Source organism: Tachysurus vachellii, chromosome 20, assembly GCF_030014155.1.
Source record: "Tachysurus vachellii isolate PV-2020 chromosome 20, HZAU_Pvac_v1, whole genome shotgun sequence".
In the NCBI taxonomy this organism is placed as follows: domain Eukaryota; kingdom Metazoa; phylum Chordata; class Actinopteri; order Siluriformes; family Bagridae; genus Tachysurus; species Tachysurus vachellii.
In genome coordinates, this window is record NC_083479.1 from 13,577,994 (window position 1) to 13,600,516 (window position 22,523).

General features: G+C 40.1%; 1 protein-coding gene across 4 annotated transcripts in view; it reads left to right on the plus strand.

Annotated features, from left to right (window-relative positions):
- Positions 1 to 22,523, plus strand: part of LOC132862999 (roundabout homolog 1-like) — a 178,996-nt gene that overhangs the window by 145,515 nt on the left and 10,958 nt on the right. For 3 of the 4 annotated variants that reach the window (XM_060895472.1, XM_060895471.1, XM_060895474.1), the window contains 15 exons: positions 3,499 to 3,507; positions 3,813 to 3,937; positions 5,599 to 5,770; positions 7,185 to 7,390; positions 7,707 to 7,788; positions 7,989 to 8,154; positions 8,840 to 9,006; positions 9,152 to 9,273; positions 11,291 to 11,525; positions 13,600 to 13,721; positions 13,969 to 14,140; positions 15,324 to 15,521; positions 18,852 to 18,878; positions 19,559 to 19,601; positions 20,822 to 20,976. In XM_060895472.1, the coding sequence (XP_060751455.1) occupies positions 3,499 to 3,507; positions 3,813 to 3,937; positions 5,599 to 5,770; positions 7,185 to 7,390; positions 7,707 to 7,788; positions 7,989 to 8,154; positions 8,840 to 9,006; positions 9,152 to 9,273; positions 11,291 to 11,525; positions 13,600 to 13,721; positions 13,969 to 14,140; positions 15,324 to 15,521; positions 18,852 to 18,878; positions 19,559 to 19,601; positions 20,822 to 20,976 (2,001 nt within the window). The remainder of the gene's footprint in view (positions 1 to 3,498; positions 3,508 to 3,812; positions 3,938 to 5,598; positions 5,771 to 7,184; positions 7,391 to 7,706; positions 7,789 to 7,988; positions 8,155 to 8,839; positions 9,007 to 9,151; positions 9,274 to 11,290; positions 11,526 to 13,599; positions 13,722 to 13,968; positions 14,141 to 15,323; positions 15,522 to 18,851; positions 18,879 to 19,558; positions 19,602 to 20,821; positions 20,977 to 22,523) is intronic. The other variant, XM_060895473.1, reaches the window with a different exon arrangement.

A 22,523-nucleotide genomic window follows, 5' to 3' on the forward strand; every position in this document is an offset into this window, starting at 1 on the left:
AGGTCACGGGAAGTGGGTTTTAGTGGCAAAGACCATTGCAGCATGCCTGTGATCCTCCGGGAGAGCGTGGGCAGGAGAGGGACACATTAGCAGAGCCCTCGGCTCCTCTTTGAAGAGAGGAAATGAGCGGGAGAGCGGGAGCTGCTTTTCTATCACCCCACCCTCCTCCTCCTTTTCTTTTTCTTCTTCCTCCACCTCCTCCAAACGTCTGCCCCAATGACACCCAGCCAAAGACACATGGCGGGAGGATGGCCTAATTAAAGACAAGCCCCAGTCCCATGCTGGGGAAATAGCATGTTTCCAATTACACAGTCTAATTCCAGACTTGGGAAGCAGCAAAGTGGCAAGAGAAAAGGCAATAGAGAAAAAGAAGAGATGGAAAGATGGATAATGAGTCTGATTGTATGAGCTTGAAAGTCGTCCAAACACCCTGTAGCTTTAGTCTCAGTGCATTTTTCCCCTGCTTCACTTAGATACTTGGTAACAGAGGAAAGAGACAGCAAGATGAGGGCGAGGGTGAGGAGAAGAAAGCCTTGCCTGGAGGAAACAGACATAACAACACTGCTGTCTGACAAACAGCAATGATTATCTCATTTGGAGTGATACATGCAGCCAGAGATGATGAAGATTACAGTGTGTTTATGTGTGTGCGTGTGCACGTATTTGCGTGCGTGTGTGTGTGTGTGCGTTTAAAGAGACAGCTCAAAGCTCCTCTGACTGCAAATTTAATTTTATAGTCCTTGTATAATTAAATATAGAGTGCATCAGATCGTCTGTAATTCATTGCAAAGTTGATAATGAAAGACTACCATTTGTTTAGCACACTTCATATTAAGTTTGCTCTCTGTATGATGTATAAAGTCTGCAGTGTAATGCAGTTAGAATAATTGTTTTTGCATGTACTTTGATTAGATTCTGTAGCTCTTCATACTGAAGCGACCCCACCGTGTATACATTGGTGGTACATTTGTTCCCTTTAATAAAATAAATACATCCACACAACTTCATTGAGCCTGATTAGAGCAGGAAGATGTCAAAACAGGGCTTTCCTTCACTTCCTTCAGTCACGGTTGCCACCAATCAGAGCTGGAAATCCGAACCAGCCATGTCATACACCGTTGAGCAGCACAGAACCGGTGCAGATGTTTTTCTTCCAACTATGCACACGTTCCCTCTCTGCTTTCTGGTTTTCCATCACCTCACTCACTGTGGTGTGAAAAAAAAAAAACCTCTCAGGTCTTTTATGGCTGCCATAATTATTCTTTAGGCACCACTCTGATTAAAGTGCTCCAGTCTTCTGGGCTGAGATTTTTGTGACCAGGGTGAGAGTGCAACATTGTCAATCTTGGTCCATTAAAACAACATTAGTGACAGTTTCATGTTCTAGAACTTGTTTTAGCCAGTTTACTGTGTGTATATATGAGTAACAGAGAGAGGGAATGTTTTTAATCCAACTGGAAAAGTATCTTTAAAGGAAATGAACTAGCCAACAGGAAGCGAATTTAACACACATATTCTCACATGCAGAACTTCTGCTTGCGCCTTTATGTCCTCACTTGGGCGTCATAACTCTGTCCAAACACGTCCCCAGGGTGAGACGAGGTCGTAACTCGAGCCTTGCTTCAGCCAAAGCTTTTCACACCTTCCATTCCAACACAGGTCCAGGGGGTCTCATAGGGGGCTGAACAACCTGCGCCTTGTTTTGTGGTTTCCCTCTAACACCCACCCTCTGACACAAGGCCTTTATCCTCCATGCCACCTTCACCTTGTGTGCTCCAGACGAGACAAACGTCCGTCTGTCCTCCAGGCACCTCCTCTGGATCACTCTATAAAGCTGCCAGAAAAATTCATGTCTTGGGCCTCACTTATTTCAATAAACATACTTTACACATCACGGATCACATGTTGCAGTTCCAGCATGAACAATATAAACCGACAAAGTGCCACTAAAGGGTTGCTTGCTTATTGTACCGTTTTAACACCTTTTTTTATGTTTTCTTTGTGATATCTAAATTTACCATCTAATATCTATACCATCTGTAGTCAAATCATCTTAAATTGATTTTGCTTTAAGTAGAAAGACTGTATACAGTGTATTTCCTGGGTGTGGGTATGACAGTAGTCTGGCCTACGACACCCTCATGACTAATTACAGAACTAATAAGGCTTGGAACGAGTAATGGAATGTCGGCTTTCCTGCTGCACTGCACAATGGGAGCATGGCATTGACTTGTTTGATGTCTACTGTTCACATATTAATCAAAAGGTTCATTTTAAAAGCATGTCCACATAGGGAGGACTGGGTCAATGGCCTCGTCTCAGGCCAACAACAACAAAGATCTCGTTCTTGATCTGTCAACCCTACCAGCACACGACATCAACAGTACTGTTTGTGCAGTCAGGATGTCGAGGTTTCACATGTACTGTAGGAACATTCCAGAGTTGCAGGATAGTTGAAAAGTCGTTAGCGACGCAAAGCATTTGCAGCAGCACCAGTCAGTGTCTGTCTGGACGGTTGAACGTGATTTTGACACCCTTGTTATTTATGGAGAGAGATGAATGGTACATGAGAAATAAATTATTGAACACTGAAAGATAAATGTGAATGTCTAAACACTGAGATAAAATTTGAGTTCAACTCAAAACAAATAAGAAAAAATATTTTATTTTTATAAATCTCAGAAATTCATAATACAGTATTTAAAGTATATGCTACTCTTTGCTATGGTGGTGCAGAGAGTAGCATTGGTGCATTATAAGTTCACTGCCATGGTGGTACAGAGAGTAGGATTGGTGCATCATATGGTTCAAGGTCTTGGTGGTACAGAGTGTGATATTGGTGTTTCATATGGTTTCAGGTCTTGGTGGTACAGAGAGTATTATTGGTGCATCATATGGTTCAAGGTCTTGGTGGTACAGAGTGTGATATTGGTGTTTCATATGGTTTCAGGTCTTGGTGGTACAGAGAGTATTATTGGTGCATCATATGGTTCAAGGTCTTGGTGGTACAGAGTGTGATATTGGTGTTTCATTGGGTTCCAGGTCTCAGTGGTGCAGAGGGTAGTATTGGTGCATCATTGGGTTCCAGGTCTTTCTGTGTTCACTTGGGGTTCTTTGGATACCTTTAAGGTTCTCTGGTGTTCTCCCTTTTCTCAAAACATGCCAGTTTTGCAACTACAATTTACTGGCTACACTAAATAGCAGATGAGTGAAATGAATAAAATACTGGTTTAGTCTCTCATCAGAATATTCTTCTGGTTTCAGTGGTGTTTACCTTTCATTATTAGGAATTCAGTGGATTCAATAAATTAGATCTTTTGTCTTTTAATCAGTTCTTTATTTCCCTTTGCAAGACCTTGGAGCCGAGTCCATGTGTTTAAAAATGTGTCTCTGATTTACAAACATTGCTATTTTATCTACAGTATGAATTTCCTTGACATGTCTCCTAATTCATAATATGTGATATATCTGGTGTTTTTTTTCTTTTCTCTCTTTTAGTTATGTCTGGTAAGTTATCATCCTCCACCCATCTACTCTAGAGGTAGTGAAAGGAACCGGTCCATTCCCTTCATAATCCCATCATCATCCTCCATCAACCATATTATATCACTGAGCAGAAACAGCTCTGATCACACTAATGGGTAAATTAAAAATGTATCTGAATAAAAAAAAAGGTAAAAGTGATTTTTCTCCTAATTTGTGATGTGATAATATACTTTTATTGTGGTTACGTTATCTTTCAGATGATCCTAGAATCTTTTAAATGTTATTCATTTTGTTAACATCACTTTGTGTTGTCTTGTGTTGTGTAGTGCCCCCTACGTTTGTCGTTCGGCCCCGCAACCAGGTGGTGGGTGTGGCCCGAACGGTCACGTTTCAGTGTGAGGCGATGGGGAACCCACAGCCTGCCATATTTTGGCAGAGAGAGGGCAGCCAGGTAGGAGGGTTTTACCCTCACCATCATCTTATATCTCTCACAGCCTGTTTATTTATCATTATAGAAATCTTTTATCCCTTGATAGGTTCATTAGAGTATAAAAGTTTAAATTTCTAGAGTATTTGTGGAATTAATTTCAGTCATGCAGCAAGAAATGAGTTCAAGTTAAGTACTCTGGAATAGAATAGTGAGTAATGAGTTTAATGACTGGATTATTTAAATGACTCAAATGCATGATTCATTTCAAGAGATTCAAGATTTTTATTCGTCACATACACACATATACCGGCACGGACATATGAACCCAGACGCTCCTCCTTAGACTGTGCATATAAATAAACCAAAGAATTATTATTATTATTATTTTAATAGGGGGGGCACAGTGGCTTAGTGGTTAGCACGTTCGCCTCACACCTCCAGGGTTGGGGGTTCGATTCCCGCCTCCGCCTTGTGTGTGTGGAGTTTGCATGTTCTCCCCGTGCCTCGGGGGTTTCCTCCAGGTACTCCGGTTTCCTCCCCTGGTCCAAAGACATGCATGGTAGGTTGATTGGCATCTCTGGAAAATTGTCCGTAGTGTGTGATTGCGTGAGTGAATGAGAGTGTGTGTGTGTGCCCTGCGATGGGTTGGCACTCCGTCCAGGGTGTATCCTGCCTTGATGCCCAATGACGCCTGAGATAGGCACAGGCTCCCTGTGACCCGAGGTAGTTCGGATAAGCGGTAGAAAATGAATGAATTAATTAATTCATTAATTATTTTAATAGAACGAATAAAGAAGATAAGAAATAAGAAGAGGTAATAGAAGGTGATAAAGGCAATTATGTTACATGTAGAAACAGTTCAGAACGTGCAAATCTAACCTGTCCCTCATTCGACTTACAGTTTAAACACACAGTCCAATATCAGCTTTAAAACAAATACAGAGTTCACATTAGCATCTAAGGGTGGATAAGGAATAAATCTTTAAAAACGCCAATATAGATTATTTGATAGTACAGTATAACTGTTTTCCCCCTTATTTAACAACCATTAGTGCATTAACTGTAAAAAACTGCTTAAAGAATTACTTTTATTTGATTTATTCTAAAAAAATATAAATATAAATGTAAATCATATGACATATAATTTAAAAATGCTTTATTTGAAGACATAAAATTGTTTATGTAGTATATGTAGTATTTATTGTATTGTGTGCTGTTTTTTCATTTGAGTTCAATTAATGTTAAATGAATTAAAATGGTCTTTTTTCTTGATATGGAAAAAATCTAATCAGGTAGAAAAAGGCACAGAAGCTCTTGAAATTTTACGCTTCAAAAGTAATCCAGCTTCTCTAAATATGCAAATTGAAAAATACCCCCAGCTTCATCCAGTTGTAAACTGCTATTGCATGTTAGATAATAATATTCATTTGCATATTAGAATCTGATTGGTTCTAATATTTTATGACACAAGAGGTCTTGCTCTCGCATGTGCAGATATTCTAAAGATTAAAATAAATAAATAAATAAATAAATAAATAAATAAATAAATAAAATGTGGCATTAAAATTCTCCTGAAATGGTTTAATTGTAAGAAAAATACAATTTTTTTTAGTGACTTAAAGTGAAGCTTTAAATATGTCCGTCTTCTGTCTTCTCTCCACCCTCTGTTCTTGCACTGGCAGAACCTTCTGTTCTCCTACCAGCCCCCGCAGCCCTCCAGCCGTTTCTCCGTCTCTCAGACAGGCGATCTTACCATCACAGACGTGCAGCGTGCCGATGGAGGACACTACAGCTGTCAGGCACTCAACATTGCCGGCAGCGTCATCACCAAGGCCCTGCTGGAGGTTACAGACGGTGAGAGAAGATGTGCACACACACATACACACATACACACATACACACACACACTCACTACAGTTACTGCTGATAAGAAATTTAATTAAGACAGTGGGGACTGAAATGGTAGCTTTTTCCCAGCAGTGAAGAGTGTGTGTGTGTGTGTGTGTGTGTGTGTGTGTGTATTTGTATTTGTGTGTATTTTGCGATTTCGAATCCTGGTGATGCAAAGACAAGACTGCATATCCTTGGCAATGATTTGATTATCCATTCAGAGTTATGGGAATGGTTGAGTTTTTGCCTACACTATGCTCTGTGGCTTTTATTCTTACTGATTTTTTTAGTTATATTTTGTTCATCCTGAATTTCCTTTGCGTTTTAATGGTTTTTGGCGTAAACAAGCCATCCATAAGTCTCAGACCTACTGGTTTGAAAAACAAACTGTTTCCATGGGAACTGGATACACAAAGACTGTAGTGTCCCACTGTCCTTGTCTTTGAATTCCTCTTACCAATGTACTGTTTCTTATAAACACACAAACACACAAGAAAAACCACCCGCGGTCATTTTGGGTTCCAAGCCAGATACCCAGCTGACCCGTCTTTCCTGGTTGGCAAAAATAATCACAAATATCACTTATTTTAAAAGCTAAATTAAAAACCCTTGAAGGTCTGTAAAAGTAATTACACCTGCATAACCAGCATCAAAACAGACTGGACATGTGTAAGTGTCCAGGCGATGTATATACATTAGTTTAATGAAGATAATTGCCCAGGGTGGAACCAGGCAGAGCTTGTCTAGGTGGCAGGAGAAGCACCGATTCCGCATGCTTTTTGGACTGTGGGTAATGATATGGTAATTTTAATGTTCTCTCGTTTGCCGCACAGACATAGGCAGACACAAAATGGAACTCCCATACTCGGTGTACACTCAATTACACTTAATGGAAATGAAACAAGGATGGAGTGTGTTTGATTGAATCTAGCCAAGCACTCAGCACTGTGTGCTTCCTCCTCCCTTCCCCCATGCTTTTTCTTCTCCCGGTCTATGTTAATAATCACCAGCCTCTGCCTGGGGCTATTTTTCAGGTGTGACCCACCCCTCATCCCCTCCATTCCCCAATATACCACCACCTTTGAGTCATAATTTTTTTTTTTTTTTTTTTCCTCACAGATATAGGGAAAGTAAAAGCCTGGTGTCTAAATGAGATTTTTTTTATTAGTTGTTCTGACGTTATTTGGTGAAAGTCAGATACTGCAGCCCAATGATTAGCCCAGATGCTGGAGGGTTTTCAGAAATCTAATTTTGCCCTTTTTCTCATCTCGTCTTATTTACCTCACCGCATTTTTTTTCCTGATGTTTTTTTTTCCTCCTGTCCTCATTATCGTTGTGTTTTTTTTTTTTTCATTCTTATTTTTCCTTTGCTCAACAGTGGTTTCTGATCGGCCTCCTCCGGTGATTCGACAAGGCCCAGAGAACCAGACCGTAGCTGTAGATGGGACAGTTTTGCTGAATTGCATAACAACAGGAACTCCTGCTCCGACGGTGCTCTGGAAGAAGGACGGGGTGCTTGTGTCCACTCATGACTCACGCATCTCCCAGCTTGACACCGGAGCCCTGCAGATCCGCTATGCCAAGGTAAGAAGATAGACTTTAATACCATTTCATCGCATAGTCATACAGTCACTAATACCAAAACACATGATGTACTTACAGATGGCATTCCATTTACAAAGACCTTCCTGAACTCAATTTAACAGCTACTTCTCCTTCATAGCAATCTGCAAAATTGCCTCTAATAGCCAAGCTGACACAACCTCTTTTCCTCTGCAATTACTATTGTCTCTTCACTCTGCTGGAGTGGATTTGGGTATAAAATCCTCTTCTGTACAGAAGCACTTCATTTCACAGTGTGTTTTGTGTTTTGTATGTGTGTGTATGTGTGTGTGTACAGCTCAGTGATACAGGAATGTACACTTGCGTGTCCACCAGTCCCAGTGGGGAGGCATCCTGGAAAGCATACCTGGCTGTGGAAGGTAATTTTTACCTCCTGATACTGTATTACCGAGCTGCCATTTTTGGTATTAGAGTTCGCTCGCACAGGAAACAAGAAAGTTTTCTTTCTTGTAAAGTAACCACTGATCTCCCAGGAAAAAGTAGAAACTGAAGCAGAAACTGCTACTGATTTTGAGAGTGTTAAGTATAAAATTGAGGTGTGTGTGATTTGTTTTTTCAGAGTTCGGAGTGGTGGTCCAGCCCGGCAGACCCACAGACCCAAACCTGATCCCTAGTGCTCCCTCCAAACCTGAGGTGACTGATGTTACTCGCACCTCTGTCACACTGACATGGAAGGCCAACGCAAATGGAGCCACACCTACGTCGTATGTCATCGAGGCCTTTAGGTGAATAGAATTGCAATAGACTTCTTTTTTTCCCCGAGATTCACCGAGCATCTGCTTTAATTTGAAATAGTCTGTTCTGAGTTTTCTATCTTGCTTTCTCTGCAGGGTTTATGGTCAGATACATATTTGTCACTGTATTGTGTTTATTATAGTATTTTGAAATTGCATTGTGCGTAATGTATTATTATTACGGTCTTATTGCTTGTAGGCTTGCAGTGTCCTGCTTTTGTTAAATTCTAATAGAAAATTGTAGGAGCCAAAATATATACAGATATATTGGTGTATTTACATTGAATATATATATATATATATATATATATATATATATATATATATATATATATATATATATACATATTGGTATATAAACCCATGGAAATACAAGGCTGCTGCTAAGGGTTTATCATAGTCCTGTACCAAACACTGTTAAATGGTAGTGTAGTTTACTGGAGCCAGTAATTTGCATTTGCTTCTTTATCTGGTGAAACTGCATTGCAGAAAGTTGATAAAATCTCAATTCAAATGTCAGTGGTTGATTGCTGCTGTTGCTGGAATAGGAAATGAAGTGTGTATAGATCTGTGATAATATCTCACATGCTGCACCATGGATTTAGAAACACTGTGTACGTGTGTTCTGGTAGGATGACAGTATACAGAAAATTTCTCTCCTACACTGTAATTATAGCCATGCATCTGGGAGTAGCTGGGTGACTCTTGCTGACCATGTGAAGACTGAATCGTTCATGCTGAAGGGTCTCAAGCCTAGCGCAGTGTATCTTTTCCTGGTGAGGGCAGCCAATGCTTACGGCTTGAGCGACCCCAGTACTATAACAGATGCCATCCGAACACAAGGTGAATGTCCATCATTGTCATTTTCCTTTTGTTCCATTAAGAGCTGAGTGTAGCTCAGTTACACGTTCTTTCCTGTTCTGTAAACTTGCACAGATTTATTCATTATTGCATTATTTCTATTCTTTATTTTGTTTTTTTTCTGCAGATACTCCTCCCACCATACAGGGAGTGGACCACCGTCAGATCCAGAAGGAACTGGGGGATGTTGTTGTTCATCTGCACAATCCCACCATCCTGTCATCCTCCTCAGTCAGGGTGCAGTGGACGGTATGTGACACTACCAACCTTGCTTCCAGTTCTATTAACTAATTCATCATTTAGTTTGATTAAACATTAGCGTTTCTATAATCATATAGAAACGCTAATGTTTCTATAATCATATATGTACCTCGCCTGAAGGGCAACAGCTACCAGTGTGGAGAATGAACACACTGTTCTGTATACATGAGCTAACATGCCCTTGATTAGCGGAGCGCCCTTGATATGGAACCTTAATGTCATCCTTTCCACCCTGACAGAAGGACAAGTATTCTCTGGCCTCGGATGGCTGTGGCACTGATGGGATTCAAACTCTTGAGATACCAACCACAGGGCAAATGCTTAAAACATTGCACCACTCATAAGGCTCTGTTTCTCTTTCGTGCCAATTCTTTTCTTATACATGTAAACATCCCTATTAGTCCAAAAGCCTGTCAGCAACACTCCGTGCTTTGTTATTATAGACCATGTTATTCCTGTCCACTGTGTTCAGCAGTGTTTTCAGCAGTATTAGTGTAACTAACGGCTGGCATTAGAGCTTAAGATTCAGCCCACTGCACGTCCTCTTAAAGCACAGGCACTTGTGGTCTTGTTGGGACCACCTGTGCTGAAAAAATGAGTTTTTATCAACGCAAGCGGGAGAGTTTGTTTAAACATTCTCAAGCGCCCTCTGCTTCGCCGCCTGTCAGCCTTTCCATGGCCCACGGACACGAGTTCATCATGATGAATGAGCTGACATAAACATACGTCAGAGCGGCCGTTCCAAACGCAGACACAGAATGTAAATAGTTTAGCGGTGCCAGAGTGGGGGAGGGGCTAACCCCTTAGTGAAAATCTTTTTTTTTTTTTTGGATGTTTGAAAGGAGAGGAAGCTTCCCTTCTCATTAGCCAGTAGTGTGTTCTGTTGATAATATATGACCGTGGTTTTGTTCCAAAGCTCCACAGAAGGGAGTGTGGGTTTCTTCAAACGGTTTCAGATCGCACGAAGCAGGATCGACTGCTTTAGCATTCTTTATACCCCTGTTGAGCTGAAACAGCTGGATACAGATGAGAACCAATAACCACATACCACCTTGCAACTCCCTGAATGGAAGCATGTCACGCTGCTTGCCTTCTCCTCATTTTGGGAGTGCTGGGAGTTTTGAACGTGCGCCGTGGCGGTACGCTAACCAGTCGCAGTGTGAGAGGAATCGGGAGCTGTTGGTGATAGTGAGCTCATGCTGCGGTTTCACATTGAGTAGGGGCAATGGGACTCTGTCTGAGCTCTTCCACATGCTTGTACCCTAGCTGACTACAGGATAATCCTGTCTTTGCGAGCCGCCAGCCCATAGCAGCTCAAGGCCGTATTATTTATCAGGGTTGAGATTGCTGTTTGCATGCGCATGTGGCTTATAATTATACCCTTCTGGACAGGATCCTAGCATAGGTCTGTGAGAGCAGGCTTCAGACCAGAGGGTTTAACAGATGATTTATAGAAGGTTTTTAATAAGGGTTTATTGCACTCACTGAAGTTTTTCACCACCTCAAATCTTATTTAGTCTTTGATCAGTTTTATTCAGTTTTATCAATATTTATGTTATACAGGTGTAATTAATGTATTGAATATAGCATTTTTTTTAAGTAAGTACAGATCAAAGCATACATTTCACTGTGTTATTGACCGGTGGAGTTCGACGTCATACTGCTCATTTCACAAGCCGATATCAGTCAATAAAAATGCTCTTAAATGCAAGGTCTGAATCTTGTGTAACTTTGACACACCTTTGTTTTTGGCCAACATGCATGTGCAGATCCTGTGCAGCTGTTCAAACAGCAATACTATCGCCATTCATTTCTTACATAACCGATCGTTAAATATGCCCTTATGTTGTAAAATCTGTCACTGAAGTAAAGAGTAACATCAGTGTTGTACTACTTTATATTATAGACATCATTTCAATAATCATATCATATTCGTATGAAATGGTTATCCTAGTCATATCCTTTGACTCTACAGTATGTGTGCTGTTCTGTTGCTGTTCTTTAGGTGGAGCAGCAGTCTCAGTACATTCAGGGCTATAAGGTGATGTATCGGCCATCATCGGAGTCTGGCGAGCCTCGTGGTCAGTGGGGAGTGTTTGAAGTGCGCACTCCTGGCGAAGACAGTGCAATTGTACCTCAGCTTAAGAAGGGCGTCGCTTACGAGTTTAAAGTGCGTCCGTTCTTTGACGAGTTCCAGGGAGCTGACAGCGAGGTGAAGGTGGTCAGGACGCTGGAGGAGGGTGAGTGCACTGATGATCAAACGAGTCCTTTGTGAAAGAACGCTGCAAAGTCAATTTTCTAACAATCATTTCTTATTCATCAAGCATTGCGTTTGTTATTTACACACCACTAACTGGCTAGATGAGACTGCTCATCATTATTCCAGCTCATGTGTTATCAGCAGCAGCGGAGATGCCTTGTGTAATAAACTAGAAATGCGTATGATGCATATTGTGATGATATCACTAATGAGGCTAGCGCAGAGGTCACTGAAGGACCAAATGAGGCGCTGTTACGCAGTAAATTTGTTCGTGCGTGTTCTAATGAACCGCAATTGTTTGGAAATTCTTATAGTGAATATTATGTAAGACATTGTGCCAGGGATTTCAGCTGTCCAAAATACAAATTGTGTAGTTGATTGTTTTGTTGAGTTCTTCCAGCTAGGCCTAGCATTAGCCTGCTGGCATCCCTGCAGCCTGAATTATATTTAAGAACAAAGTGGTGAAGCTGCTTAGCCTGAAGGCAAACTGGCTCGTTCTAATTACACTCCTCAGCCTCATGCCCTGCAACTTTCTAATTAATTCTTTAATTCTTTAATTCTCCAGAAGAATAAGCAGCAAATTGAGCTCCCCCAGACATTTTCTGATGTCAAAGATACATATTTGCACTTCACCTCACCATTTGTGGGTTTATATGACCCTTAAGGCCTAGAATGTCTGCAGTTAAGTTTAGAGACTGTGTAAGTGCAGTTTTCAAGGCTGTTATTTTTACACAATTTTACACACATTTTTACACCCGCGCGCACGCATGCACATGCACACACACACACACACACAGAGAGAGAAAATACAGACACGCACAGTCTAGCAAAAGTCTTGACTCGAGCAATCAAATACTCAGCAAGTAGACTTACAGCAGACCTTTCCACCTTTAGAAACATTTTAGCTTAAAATAAAACAAATAAAAAAAGTTAAAATTGACCTGTTTCATAAGTGTGCACACCCTTGTATAATTGGGGGGTGTGTCTATGTTTAAAATGAACCAATCACATTCTGCCTCATGGTTAAAAGTCATTCTGTTGAAACTTTCTTCACATCTTCTTGGTTTCAGTCGACTGCTTGGTTTCGAGTCTTGGTCTGCAAAGAGCTCACTTAGTATGCATAGTGTCTCACTTGTTAAAAGTTATCCATCAGTAGAGGGGTATAAAAGAATTTACAAAAGATTCGATTTAGCATTGGATATAACATCAGTAACAAATAGAGAAAAAGGAGCAACATAGTGACATCTTCAAGAACAGGACATCACTCTTTGACATCACTCTTTGAAAAACGTACCAGAGAGACCTTCAAGACTTACAGCAGCATTACAGACATACACTGGTTCCTTTCTGCATGTCATGTGGTACTGTAGCTTAGTGGTTAAGGTGTTGTACTACCAATTCGAAGGGTGTGAGTTTGAATCCCAGGTCTACAAAGCTGCCAGCGTTGGGCCCTGGAACAAGGCCCTTAAACATCAATTTGCTTAGTTGTATAAAATGAGGTAAAATGTCTATGCTATGGCACATGGGTGTAGGGTAGTCTTATCTCACAATTAGCATCCAGTCTCAAATAAATCACCCCAAACCATGTGCCACAATGACACACACAGGAGACACCTGCACAATCTGATGGCTCTAGAATGTTTTCAAAAGCAAGAGTGGGAAAATATTGCCATGTCAAGATGTGCCATGCTGTAAGACTGGGATAAAATCAATAGGGTCTTCAACAATGTATTAGTTGAGTTGCATACTTCTGTTTCTCTATACACATTTTCTGTTTTTCACTTAATTTTCATATGTTGTTACTTCACACTGAAAACTCTGACATGATTTATTTCCGTTTCATTTGTATACATCACAAAAACCTGCCATTTTAACAGGGGTGTGTAGACTTTTCTATATCCAGTGTAGCTAGTAAAAAGTAAGGCGTGTACAGTATCTTCAGGCATGCTGGTCCATCTTATGCAGTAACCTGGAATCTGGTTAAGAAATCAGGATAAGAAAAATAAGTTGGCTATTATTATTAGTTCCAACTAGATATTTTTTCATCATCGCAGCTCCCAGTGGCGCGCCACGTGGCGTTACCATCACCAAGAGCGACACCAACGGGACAGCCATCTTGGTCGCCTGGCAACCGCCTCCAGAGGAGGAGCAGAACGGAGTGGTGCAGGAGTACAAGGTAACACGAGGATGTGCCTGCACTCAGACCACAGAGGGTGCTATATATTGTAGGTAATGGAAGTGTAGGAAGTGATCTAATGCAACCGAAGTGATATACAGACACCTAGTGGCAAAACCGATCAAGTGTCGCTTTAAAAGGAAATGAGTTGTTTACTTAGTAATATTATAAATGTAGTGTTTTATTTATTCTAACTAAGGATTGATAATCATAGCTGAATATTTTTCACCTTTGGATCCTGCTGTAGATTTGGTGCCTGGGCAATGAGAGTCGATACCATGTCAACCGTACCGTAGATGGCTCCACTTTTTCCGTCGTCATCCCCAGTCTGTCGCCGGGTATTCGCTACAGTGTAGAGGTCGCTGCCAGCAATGGAGCTGGACCAGGGGTCAAGAGTGACGTCACCTTCTTTCAGCTGGGTTAGATCGCATTATTTATTATTCCTGTCTTTGATTCTCAACCATCTACAGCAAAATATTGTTATTTATTTGAGAAAGTTTGGGAATCATACATACAAGTGAGTCACTGGTTTGTTAACTACAACTGTTTGTCTCTTTGTTTTGTCACATAACGACTGAATGTAGCACAACTACAGGATCACTGTTTGTTGCCACACAAACAAACACTCGCTTGTAACACACTGTCATATCTGTGTGAGTTCTGTGCTTAGAATAGCTCACCCCCCACCCCACCCCCCAATCATTATCTACTCAGCAGTTGTCTGATGTTGATCCGCTGATATAGATAAAGTATTTACCCCCATTTCTACATGTTGTAGTGTTATAACCTGGATTATATGCCATAATTCTACACCAAACAGCCCATAATGTTTATATTTCACTTGTGGAATTAATTTAATTAGCAATTTATAACATTTAAATAATAATTTAAGGTATTTAATAAGTAAAGATGTAAGCAGTAAAAAAAAAACTCTTCTGGCATTTAGAACACTTTCTGCAATTTTAATCAAGTCTCAAATAATTCTAGCCTTGCTAATCAGTTCTTTTGTAGGTTATGCAATGAATACACACACACACACACACAGACACACGCACATGCACACACACCACACCACAAGTACATGCACACACACACACACCACACCACAAGTACACGCACACACACACACACACACACACATACACACACCACAAGCACATGCACACACACACACTCACACCACACCACAAGTACACGCACACACACACACACACACCACACCACAAGTATACGCACACACACACACCACACCACAAGTACACGCACACACACACACACACACACACACACACACACACACACACACACACACACACACACACACACAGAGCTATTAAACTAGAACCCTTTTGTGCTGTACACACTTGAGTGTTATTACCTTGAAACACTTTATACTGAGGTGCCATTATGTATTTATCAACTTTATCTTTTTATTTTATCTGGAATGTTTAATCAAACCTGCTGTATCTGGTATGTTTAATCAAACCTGCTTGTATTTTCGAGGCTGTGAGCAGAAAGACTTTGTGTTTTACGTTTCCATCTTACATAAAGATTCCTATTAAAGGTTCTCATTAGTGTTTTTATTAACATGCCATTTTACAGACTCGTCTGGTCAAGTTTGGGACAGTTTTGATGACCAGGACACTTTTTCTAACATCTCTGATGTGGTGAAACAGCCTGCGTTCATCGCAGGCATCGGCGCCACCTGCTGGGTTGTGCTCATGGTCTTCAGTGTGTGGCTCTACAGGCACCGCAAGAAGAGGAGCGGCCTGAGCAGCAGCTACGCTGGCATTCGTAAAGGTGTGTGTCTGGATGATATTATTGCAGTAATTATTCAAATTAGGAATGCTGTCGGTGCAGAATATATCAGAAATTAATAATCATTAAAAACAGTGACGTCAAATATATGAATGGATTTGAAATATAAATGGAAGTGATGTTGCTCATATAGTTTCGAATCGAAGGATAAGTGGAAGTGCAATTTTTCAGCTTATCCCCTGAAACCTAAAACACGTGCATGATTGTGATAAGGTTATTATAGTCTCTGACAAACAGTACTCTTGGCCAGTATTCATAGCCAGCACTCACTAATCACAATGTATTCTCTCAGATATGCATATAGATGGTTCATTTCTCTGGTCTTTATTCCACTGTAGTGTTAAATGGATCTGCACACAAGAGATAACTGGTCCACTTCCACCTACACATGGTTTAACATGGAAGGCTCTGAGTTGGCTGGCCGGATGCGATAGCTTACATGAAGTCTTTTTCTTCTTTCAGTTTATGAGGTCATGAACAAAACAGTAGAAGAAACTTATTATTGTCTAAATACAGAGTTAGTCAATCAGCTGGAATCAGAATATTCCAAGTATTTAGAATCCTTTAGAATCCTTATGATTAAAAAAATCAGAACAAGAATCTGTATCAGAAATTAAATCTGAATCAATCAGAATAAGTATCAGTACCAGAATCAGTATTAAAAACAAAATCAGTATCCAAAAGAGAATAAGCATCATAATCACAAAAACCGAATCAGAGTCACTATATATAACAGAATCAATACTAGACACGGACTTAGAATTAGAATCATATCAGAAACAGAGACAGAGAAACTGAATCACAAATCAGAATCACAAAAGTTAGAAATTGAATCAGTATAAGAAACAGAATCTAGAATCACAAAAACTGAATCAGAATCACTATTTATAACAGAATCATTAATACGCAGGCTTAGAATTGGAATCAGTATAGAATCAATGTTAGAAAGTGAATCAGTAAAAGAATGAGAATCAGTCTGAATCCGAATCTTTATTAGAGTCTGTACGTGAAATTGAATCAGAAGCATAATCTTTTATTCACTAAGTGCAAATCTACAAGGAATTTGGATGCTGTTGTTAACAACAAGGAACACAGTTCACACAATAGAAAATATGCGATATAGTGTTACTTAAATGTGTGTCAATACAGTCAGTGATTTAAAGTCAACAGACAGTCGCTGACAGTGAAAATCAACTGTTACATTTGATTACGATGCAATGTAATTACTGTTTATTGCAGACACTTACATCATCATGTGTCACTTCCTGTTATCACTTCTATAGCCTGATTTAGCAACACACCAGATGGGGAAAGTAACTGTAACTGTTCACACAAGTCTGTGGAATGGCATGATACATCAGCAGTGACTGTTTATCCCACTGTGCAAACGAGACGGAGAAAAATAGGACAAGCAAAAAGGCTTTTTTTTTTTCAAACAGCAGAAAATCTAGAAACATGAAATGGCTGCACGCTTGGAAAAATGTGTATATCCCTGTCTGAAAGGCAAATCGTGCTGCATTTGTCCTCACCATGGTAATTTAATTTCGTTCATTTGATAACGGTTTGCATTTTGCTGCTTCTCTGGTGCTATCTGGTGTGACTGCTGTCATCTGCTTTCATCCTGGAATCGCAAAAAGCAGCTCGACTGATAACATGGTGAAAAATACGAACAAAAGTGTTAGGGTAATCTTTCCAGCAGAGCTTATAAAAGCCTGAAAATCAGAGGAGTTGCACGTCAGAGATGGCGCTGACATTCACAAGCTGACATTTTAAAGTTGTGGAGTGTGTGTGTGTTTGTGTGTGTGAGAGAGAGAGAGAGAGAGAGAGAGAGAGAGAAGGTACGTGTAAGAGAAAGAGTGTGTGTGTGTGTGTGAGAGAGAGAGAGAGAGTATATGTAAGAGAGAGAAAGCGTGTGTGTCTGTGTGTGTGTGTGTGAGAGAGAGAGAGAGAGAGAGAGAGAGAGAGAGAGAGAGTATGTGTGCGTATAAGGGAGAGAGAGAGAGAGTGTGTGCGTATAAGGAAGAGAGAGAGAGAGAGAGAGAATGTGTGTGTGTGAGAGAGAGAGAGAGAGAGAGAGAGAGAGAGTGTGTGAGAGAGAGTGTGTGTGTGTGCGTGTAAGGGAGAGAGAGAGAGAGAGAGAGAGAGAGCAGAGCGTGTGTGTGAGAGAGAGTGTGTGTGTGTGTGAGAGAGAGAGAGAGAGAGAGAGAGAGAGAGAGTGTGTGTGTATGTGTGTGTGAGAGAGAGAGTTGTTAGTGTTAATGTGGTTGTTGTTGCTACAGTATGTTTGTGTAACAGCTGATTGAGGATGAAGTGAGAGTAGATTCAGAGTCAGACTGTTTGTAACCACATTAAAAAGGAGTCTTTTAAACATACCACAGATTTACTTTTACACATTTCTGCTTTTTTGACCCCTTCCTATTGTGATACGGGAGATGTGATTGTGATTCCTTTAGTTATATTTCTAAACCATTATACAAATGTTGTGTTGTCAAGACTTTTGTGTACTGCTATAATATTTAGAAATGTTAATCACTACATAATATTTTAGTCTTTTTTGTTTCAGTAATATGTCCCACTATCATACAAGTTCAGAAATAATACATAAAAATGATTAAAAATATGTCAGAAATACCAGTTATATGAATATGGATTTTTAAATGTGACCGTGAAAAACAATGAGATAAACAATGAGAAAAATGCAAAGAAAATGAAAAATGTCCATTTGGGGTCATTTAGCCAAGAAGTTTGTAAACCCTTGTAGTAATTATTAAGAAATTGTTATTGTGCACTAGGCTTTTGCTTGGCTGTTTTTTTATGCTAGAATTGTTTTTCTTCAATCGAATCAGGAAAATCTCCACTTGAAAAATTCGTCTTCAGCCCAGTAACCAGCTGCCTAAACACAGGTCGAGCTGGTCATACTGGTAGATCCTCTTTACCAGCTGGTAGAAAGAAAATGTTTTCAGAAATACTGCTATTAATTCTCCAGCTTAAAAAGTGGACATAAACAACAGTGAGATAATTAGAAAATCAGAAACATTTATGCTGAATGTAGTAAAGAATTCTGGAAAATAACATGTAAGAAATGTGGAAAAGAAGAATTTATTACAAAGATGAGCCACCAGTTTGACCAGCTCAGCCTGGGTTCTGGCAGATTTTCAGACCGAGCTGGATTTATTTTAATTCCCTTCTAGAGCTTATATGATATCTGATGCAATGGAAATCTCTCTCTCTCTCTCTCTCTCTCTCTCTCTCTCTCTCTCTCTCTCTCTCTCTCTCTCTCTCTCTCTCTCTCTCTCTCTCTCTCTCTTACAGTTCCATCGTTCACGTTCACTCCAACAGGTATGCAGACTTCTTCACATTTGCCACTTTTTATATCCTGTTTCACATTTGAACAGAACTGGCAGTAAAGTGGAAATGTGATAAAATATTGAACAGCACTTTATTTAAACTGCTGCTCTGTTGCTGAGCTTTCAGGCCCTCGTGCCCTATCTAGTCCTTAGACATGCCAGAAATATTTGTGGTGATTACAATAATGCATCAAAACATTTTTTTTTACATTTCATTTTTTTCCCCGAAACCTCTTTGACATATCCTTGCATGCCCATAGCTTGCCCTTAACTACAAACCAGCTCTGCCCCTGGTCTCATCTTCATCTTCACTGCCCCCAGGGGACAGTCTCTTATTGTGTGGTTTCAGTGAGTAATCCCATCTCGATTAGGACATGTTTGAACTTTAATTCCCATCATCAAGTGTATCAGCCTGGGGATCTGCTCTGAATCTGCTTCCTTCTCGGATGCATGTTTGTTTTTGCTCCCAGGTGGAGATTATGTATATTTGTACCTGTAGATGAATGACATGAGTCATAAGATAGATTCGAAATGGTGTATTCTGTTTGGATTAGTGAATGGAAGAGGGGGATTGAGCGTGAGATAACACGTCCTTGTGACTAGAAGTGTTTTGTGGTCCTCACTTTTTATGCTGCGTGATTCATGAATGTTCTCTGTTCCATCCTGATTTAGTGGCATATCAGAGAGGAGGAGAAGCTGTGTGCAGTGCCGGACGGTAAGTAGAGTTATGATGTGTTTATGTCTGTGAGATCCAAGTCAAACACACGTGTACGTTCTAAGGAAGCCAAAAAGAGTCTTTCCAGAGAAACTCCAACAGGGGGAGCTGTTGAGCCAAGACACAATTTCCATATTCCTCCACCCATACAATCAGGATATGATCTAAATAATAGCTCAAGCTATTAAAGTAATGACATTTTATATCTCCGCATAAGCACAAACATGCCCTAGATTTGTAATTTTTTGCCGTTTTAGCTTCTCTAATACCTTCCTGCATGAGCGTATGAATTTGCATGCCTGCCTGCAAACCTGTAATTAAATCCCAGGCTTGACTGTGCAATGGAACAAACACAAATCACATTATCCTTTAAAGCAAAAAAATATTAGCACCCCAAAGCTAATCTGAGCTAAAATGCTCTGCGCATGAAACTAGTGAAACAGAAAACACAGAGGTTTAGTGATGCTGAGAGTATAAGCTACAGTGAGTGAGAGTTTTCCTTCAGACTATACACAAACACACACATATACACACACACACACACACACACACCAGTTAAAAGATGTACTCTGTTCAGTAGGAAGGCTGGAAAAATATGCTTTGGTATGACATTGGGTTTGATGTTTATATTTTTGCCCAGAGCCGTGGTTATGAAGTCACCTCAAAGAAGTCATACAGTCATGAGTAGAAAAATTATTTATTGATTTCATAGCTCTGCATTATGAATCGTGTCCTATAAATACTGTATTTAGTGTGACGTATTGTCAGTCTTAGTTTATTTCTACAGGGATGATGGGGAGATGTTGTCAGACATTTTACACAATATAAATATGCAGTTTATATGTCCTATATGATCAGGATGTCTACATGTCTACTACACCGTTTGTGTTTTTGCTTGTTTTTTCTTATAATGTTGTTATAATGAGGCCAAAGCCTCAAAGATGAGATAACATTTAGGTTCCTTTTAAGGAAAATACTTAATATGCACAAAATATTCAATATTTATTGACAGGGCTTAATGGAAAAATCTAATTTTAAATCTAAATCTTTACCATGTACACAATAAAAGTACAAACAAATTTCTGTGCCATGTTTCTGTGCCAAATGTTATTACTTAATTACTGTACTACCTTTTAACTGCATATTTGTACAGTGTATCCTTTCTTATTTTACCATTACAGTAAATTAGCATTTCGTTTTTGCATCTGTGTATTTTGCAGACCTGGACTACTAAACATCGGCGACACGGTTAGCCAGCCCTGGCTAGCGGACTCGTGGCCCAACACCTGCGCGAACCACAAAGACTGCAGCATCAACTGCTGTAACGGCGGCAACGGAACCAGCGACAGCAACCTGACCACCTACAGCCGTCCAGGTACCAGAGCCCAGTTGTGACTCTCTCTTCTGGTTGAAAAAATCAGATCCTAACCATTTGGTGTTTGGTTCTTTAGTGCGAAGCTCCTTTGGCTATGAGAATCTGTGCAGAACTGAGCTTCAGAACTGAGCCCATGAGCACTTTCTCGTCCTTACGAGTCCTACACGAGTGTACAAGAAAATCAGTCTGTATAAGAACTAAGAAAAAAAAGGTGAGAGTCTGCAGGTGTGAAACAAACACAATTGAGTCTCATATGTTGAAAGCAGAAGGCAGAAAAATGGAAGAGGCAAGACCTCAACATTAATAGGGAAGGAAACACTGCAAATCAAGAGCAGGGTTTCATTAATTAGGGAGGAAATGTACCAGATTGTTTTCCTTAATGAACACCTAGTGGGATGCTCTTGTTGGCACTATGACACCAGGTGTAAAAAACTACTCTGTAATGCAGATATAGTGGATTTTGCTAATGATTGTTACACAAAAAACAAGGGTTAAAACCAGGAAAAAACACAGCATACTGTACTGTAGCTGCCTTCCTGTCCAGGTCTCGCATGTGAAAGCATTTTCTTTTGTAACTGTAACTACAGTGTTAAATTAAGGTTCAATAAAAGTAGTAATTATGAGAAACACATGGTACAACACTGTAATATACTCTAAGATGGTGGTTCTTCATGGGTTCTTCAGGTTTATGCTTTTAGTTTTCTATTTTGGTTAAAATCTGAACGTTCTCGGAAAGGGAGACACCCCGATGTAGAGTTTTCCGTAGAACCTTTATAAGTTCTGCCAGAAGGACAAGCTCTTTTCCACACAGTTTTTCTGAGTATAGGAAAATGTTTTCCAAACTGGTCCTCATGTTTTTGCTCTCTGCCAACTCCCAGTGTCTCTAAACCAATTAATCAGTGCACTGATTACCTGGTACACATATGTTTTGAGCTGTGAAAGAATGAAAACATGTCTTTGATTGCTGGGATTAGATGATTTGGGAGCCGGGGACAGACCAAATATGTGCTAGTCTGGACGATCTCTGTGGAACAGAGACTGAATTAGGGAGCATATGGATTAGAATCGCAGAGATGTTACATAAAATACATCGGTAAGAATGACTTAAATAAACAAAGTGATCCTCATTACAGAAGAGAAAGTCTTTGAAGTTGGACCTGATCCAGATCCTCCTACCTGGGCGGAGTCGAGCCAAAAGTCCAGGGGTTGAGTCCAAGACAACATAATAAGTGTGTGGTTTTGGGTTTTGTAGAATTGTGCTTGCTAGGTTAGGTGTAAGGAAGTAGTTAAAAGCTGGATCAGACCCAGCTTCACTGCTTGAACTTTTACTTTTGCATCAAGCGCTATATTTAATAAAGAGGTGAGAAAGAAGAGACAGGTGAAAATGACCAGGGAGACTGAAGGTTAATAGGAACAGGAAGCTATGACCAAATTAGGAAAGCAGACAGTCTATACCCTGTATGGAAAGGCATGGAGGTGTGAGACAGGATGGACACGACAGAAACAATTTCAGTTCCAGTGAGACTAAGCAGCATGAGGGCTATTTG